Below are 6000 nucleotides of genomic sequence, written 5' to 3'. Positions count from 1 at the left end.
TTTAATGAAAACTTTAAGTTTCAAGTAATTATCTTTCTTTTTCCTTTTGTATGTTTAAGAATAAAGCCTAGATTTTGTTCAGATTTGCCTTTTTCATTTTTTTTTCAAAAATAGTTCAAAATTGCCCGACGTATGTTTGGAAGTATGGCAAGCTTAAGGTTAAAGTTCATCGTGGGGTTTAACAACTATTTTGGAAATATCTTGCGTAAATTCGACGTTAATCTTATTCGTTATCAAATAAGCAATTTCAATTTGCTGGCACCTGATTCGACATGTTATATCCCAGATTTCACAGGAATAATCTCTATGTTAATAAACGCTCAAGAAGTGACAAGTCATCTGATGACTCAAAACATGAAAGGCATTAAAATAAAAGAAAAAGAAGGAAATTTAAATAATCACTTGGTTTTTTTCATTAAAAACTCTTTAGAATATTCGACCGAATATTCGGCCGAATATTCGTTTGGCCGAATAGTTGAAAAGATCAATATTCGGTATTCGGCCGTTCGCCGAATACCACTATTCGGTACATCTCTAGTTGAGACAAATAGGAGAGATTATTAATGAATTTCAGATTTAGATATGAGTTACAGATTTAAAGAATGAGTTACAGATTAAAGAAATATATTTAGACTCCTGTGCAAATAAAACGAACAGAAAACAGAATGCATCCTCTGCATTCCGGTACCAGAATGTAAGTGAACTGAAGAACAAACATAATGCACTATTCGGGCGTTTTTCGAATTACTGAAAAATATCTAAAAAATAAGAAATCATTGACTATTTTCATTAAAATGATAGTGAAATAGTATAGTTTTGTAGCATTTTGGGTCTAATGAGCGAAGGTAGATATGAGTAGTCAAACAAGCTTATCTAAGCTAACAAATGGTGGACGGGGGTTTGAATTTTCTTTCCTTTCTACAAGTTAAACGCACGTTGTTGTATAAAAATTTAAATATAATTTATTGTTACACTTTCATCAGCTTACAAACTAGTGAAATGTTCACACAGATGACCTCTAGGGGCCATCAACGATTTGGAATCTATAGCTCTGTTCATTTTATATTAATTCAGCAGATTAAAATCTTACTCAATACGCGCTAAAATCATCAATCCTACGATGGCAAATTGTTGCCTTCGGTCCAGATCGATTCTTCTATGCCTTATTCGATTTTGTTTTATATTATACCATCTTGTTCTGGAGACTATAATTAACTTGTTTAAAATATTTGACGATTATGTTGCCTATTTACAAACTCATGACTCGATTTGTTTTTCTTTACCTAGCTTAGTTTAAACTTGTGTTTATTTGTTTTATTTTTCTTCATTTTCACTGGACTCTGACTAACTAACTTTTATTGTTGATTATTTGTTTTCGTGCGTATATAATCATCAGCAAATCGTGATTTTTGAAGAAGAAATAATTCATACTTTCGTGTACTAGACTCAATGTTGATTTGAAAGCCAAGGTACCCAGGGCTAATTTTAAGGGATCAGCAAGAGGATCAAAAGAATAAAATTAAATAAATGAAATTTTCATAAGAGTTTGAATTTTGTTTTTAAATAGAAACTCTAAATTAATAAAATGTTACATATGAAAGTTTAAGGCTTGTGGGTCTAACAATGATTCAAGGGGACTTATTTTTTTTAAATAGGAAGGGTAAATATTTTAAAAATATGAAATTATAATGGGAAAAGAAATGTGTTTCTACCTAAAAATTAGTTTGACCCTTCCAGAGTGAAATCTTATTAATGGAAAAATCGAACTAAATGTGTTGAGATTTTGAAGTAGCCAAACGTGGAAGGTTCACTGGAGGTGTAAGACTAGCTTAACAAATTATAAGATGTTCATAAATATAGTTTAAATTTTAGTTTGAAATGAAATTTTTAAACCTTCTATTTACAAAGTAGCTGTTAAGCTACTTCAAAGCTTGATATGTGATCAACTTATTTTGAGATACTTTTCGAAATTACTTTTGTTTCGTGACAGAGATCATCCGGATTTTACATGTTTTTAGTATTATTCAGTCCATCAGTTCGAGATTTATGCGGCACACGTGAGCGCGCGTATAAACTTGTGTTTGTATTTATGATTTCATCTTACACCGAATGCCCTACCTCAAGAAAGGTAAACAATAGACTCTGCCGTTTTTTTTTTGTTTCATGAAATGTTTTGTGCTCTAGAAATCCTGACAAATGAAACGAAAACGGCAGAAGCATTTGTTTTTCCCATTTTGTTCGCTTTGTTTCGGTCAGTAGGAATTGAAATAAAAGTTTCCATCCCCGGCTGTTTTTTTTTGTTCGTTTTCACTTTGATTCCGAAGATTGCGAAATGGATGCCTGGAACTTTTCCTTCCTGGATTGTTTATTTTTAATGCTCGAAAATTCTTTGGTATTTGGGTGAGTGTACGTGATGTTTTGCTTACTTTTCCCCCGGAAGACATCAGAAGAAGAGCCCTAAGAGATTATCAAATAATGATCAGACCAAATAATTGAAAAGGTTGATTACAGAACTGAGCCAGTGTGAATTCCTAAGAAACAACATGAGGTATCGAATTTAAGGTTCTCATTGAAAATATTGAAAAAAGGCATTCTAAGGTTCTCGTTGTTGACAAAATATTTATCGCAATTTTGTTTTCTCTTTAAGATAAAAAAAGTGTTTGTGACCTGTTGTCATTTTTTTTCTGAAGGCGTTATTTTTCTCCGTATGATGCTTAAAACGAAGAGTCGTCACGATCATATATCAACATTCACTGTAACTCCAGCTTCACTGATATGTACTTGAAATTCTTTTCGATGTTGTTGAAATATTAAGAAGCTTTGCATTCATGAATTCTGCTAACGGATGCGATGACACTGAAGCTGAAAGCTCACGATATGAGACCCAATTGTTGTTTCGTTTTTTTTATCTTGCACCAAAAAAAAACGAGAGAAAGGATGGATATGTTATTCGTAACATACAAGCTGACTCGAGATTGTCTACTGAATCTGAAAATAATATGGGATGCTTTTTGAAATATGAAAACAGCTTTAATAAAAACTTCGAACTAATTGGGTTGAAAATCCCATATTGAGTATGAACGATTTAATTAGAATTTAGTACTCAGCAAAGTCGTAAAAAGCTGCGACTAATCCAGCTCGACGCTTACGCAAATATGTTAATCAATAAAGAGGAAAAACGAAGCACATTGGGAAGGCTCGGGTGGTCCCCAGAGCGTCATAACAACTTCATCAACGAACGCGTTTCTACTGACGGAACTAAGCTTTCGAGCCAACGAACGCAACACACAGCACACACACGTGGAAAATGAGATGTGCGATTTTTTGGGTGAGCTCTTTTAGCGCCCCCCTGCCTCATTTCAATCTAGCCCAACCCAACAGCCATTTTCGGTTATAAAAAGGCGGACAACAGGGCGGGTTGGGAGAGAAGAATTTTCCCATCAGGGCCCACTTTCCGTCACCACACTGACTTGGCTGGCGTCACACATAATTTTCGGAAAACAAGGATAAAACAGCCATAAAAAGGTAATCAAGGAGAAACAAATTCTCAACGGTTCTTCGTCGTGTGTGTGTATGTTTTTCGGCAGGGTGAGAAAAAAAATATGACGGTGTCTCCGAACGGAGTTTGTCGAGAAGGATTATGCTTTTGGGAAAAGCTAATCAACATTTTGGTGTTTTTTTTGCTCGCTCCTCGCTCGCTTTATCCGGACGAAGCAGTTAGCTTCCAATTTAGAAAGGAATGTAACGGAATGTACACATACACAAACACATACATACATACATATGTAGATGGTTGAAAATGTCATTTTCCCGGTTTGATGCTATGTGTTAAAAAGCGTTTAATAATTTGTCTCCTTGTATTACTATTAATCGTATAAAATTTCCGCAATGTTTGTTTTATGGTATTTTCAATCGATGGACAGTTGTGTTTGGATGAATAAAAAAAATCACAAACGAAGACAATTTTCGAGGAAAACATATTAAACGGCAGCAGTTGATATGTTGCCTTTCAAAAACATCTTACCGAAAAGATTTCCATTAAAAATGGTAGGTGTAGCTTTAAAATTTGTATGCCCCATTAGGCTAATTCCGGACCTTCGATGGGCCCTGGAAGATGAGATGGACTCGAGACTGCAAGATACTGTAATCCTTAGCGAATGATGATATGGCGTTATCCCTATATCTCCTAAACATTCGTTTATAAAACTCTACATAAAACCACACACAGGCACACAATCCTAATGTCAGCCGCAAACTATGCAACATGAAAGCATCATTTCCGTGTTCTTCTCGTTCATACAGCTGGATGCTTCTAAGGAATTTACAAACCGATGGAAATCTAAGCTCACACATCCACCCAGATCGCTCTCAGCAGCACAAAGTCTATTTTACATTTGGACTTTTCTTTTGCTAACATTCCTAAACATCGGCATGCGGCCCTTCTCCCCTCCCGGATGACAACGTGGTCAGCAATGTGGTCTCGTACTTGGATATCGCCGTTGCCGTAGGTGCGGAAGAAAATGGTTCCGCAATTACCGGACTTTCGGCGCTGGCGGCTCCCCCGGACTCCGATGACCCCACCAGACTACAACCCGTCCGCCGGGAAATCATCATGTGGCTCGATTTGACCGCTATCCATTCGTTCCGGGATGCATCGAACCACGTCAGACCCAGATTGTACCGTCCGTTCAGATTGGCATGCTGACAGTGGGAGAACCACCAACCCCCCTCGTAATTGCCTGCACAATGGGTATTGGATATATCCCGGTCCACGTCGATGGCAGAAAATTGCATGTGATTCTGATACTCGAATGCATCCGAAGCGTTTCCGTGATATCCGGCCAGCTCCAGACGGAAGCCATCCTCCCGAGATCCAATCCTGAAGGCATCGTAATCCGCAAACCAAGTATTGTCGTAAATGTCTTGCATCACGATTCTCAACGTGGAGCAATTGTCATTGGTTAGGTAATGCAACGCTTGGTTGCCGATCCAGAATTCCCCGGCCGGCGACCCAAACCCGGTAGCGTAATCCTCCCAGGATCGGTTGAAGTCCACCGTCCCGTCCTGGCGTCGCTGAATCGTGGTCCACTCGTTCGAGCAATGTGTCATCAGGGGGTGGTGCAGGCCAACCGGGGCAATCAGATAAAGATTTCCTTCGCCACTTTGGCCGGTTTCTCCGCTGGCCGTTTGTTTCATCTGCTCGATCTGGGTGCAATCACGGGGCAACTTGTTGATGATGGTTTCGTACTCGTTCTCGACATCTTCCAACTGTTGCACCAGCCGCGAGGTACGCTGCAGTTCGGACAATCCTCCGTTGCCCGCCGGAACAGACGATGCTGACGATGACGACGATGAGTTTCGCGAGCTTGCCTCCAGCTGGAAAGAGAAAAAAACACAGAGAAGACTAATTAAAACATTGCTCCAAGACGACTTTAGCGCAATAGAGTAGAGTAGTGGGTGGAAGTCGGACAGACACATTCCTGTGCCAACAATGGCGATGTTGATTTTTCAGCTGCCATAGAAGCTGGTGTCAATTTGCTTCGAGCTCAAATTGGCGAATGAATTCCTACCGTCATTGCTTGATAAGGTAGCACAGACAGGATGCTAGAAAAATTCTTCAGTTTAAAGTTGGTCGAAGCACCATTAAAATTTGTTTCGTGATTAATGATTATTCGTTTCTTGAAATTTTGAACTTTTTTACAATTTTTAGAAACTTTATAAGGATTAATGAAATAATTTTTCGATCATAAACTGATCTTAGAAGTCAAAATGAACCTTGGTAGTCAAAACAGCTTAATAATAGGGGAGAGTGGGGTATCATGGGCCATGGGGAAACGTGGGCCACTTTTAATATCTCAGATGTGTGTTGAGATAAAAATCTCAAACCAACTGTCATCGCCGTCGCTTTGCGTGAGCATATATTTCTATATGTTGTTGACTGAAATACGCATCATATGCTTCTTTTATTTAACAAGCTAAAAAAAGTTAGAAAAATTTACT

The 6000-nt window shown here is 38.1% G+C and overlaps 1 protein-coding gene across 1 annotated transcript in view; it reads right to left on the bottom strand.

Moving 5' to 3' along the window:
* Window positions 1-955: 955 nt before the first annotated feature.
* The window catches only part of LOC129754244 (protein scabrous), a 173036-nt gene continuing 167991 nt past the window's right edge, over window positions 956-6000 (bottom strand). Inside the window, exon 4 of the mRNA XM_055750192.1 lies at window positions 956-5376. Coding sequence (XP_055606167.1) covers window positions 4420-5376 — 957 coding nt within the window. The 3' untranslated portion in view covers window positions 956-4419. The remainder of the gene's footprint in view (window positions 5377-6000) is intronic.

Source organism: Uranotaenia lowii, chromosome 3 (genome assembly GCF_029784155.1).
Source record: "Uranotaenia lowii strain MFRU-FL chromosome 3, ASM2978415v1, whole genome shotgun sequence".
Taxonomy (NCBI): domain Eukaryota; kingdom Metazoa; phylum Arthropoda; class Insecta; order Diptera; family Culicidae; genus Uranotaenia; species Uranotaenia lowii.
The sequence above is the reverse complement of the archived record's forward strand: the minus strand, read 5'-3'. Positions and strand labels throughout refer to the sequence as shown.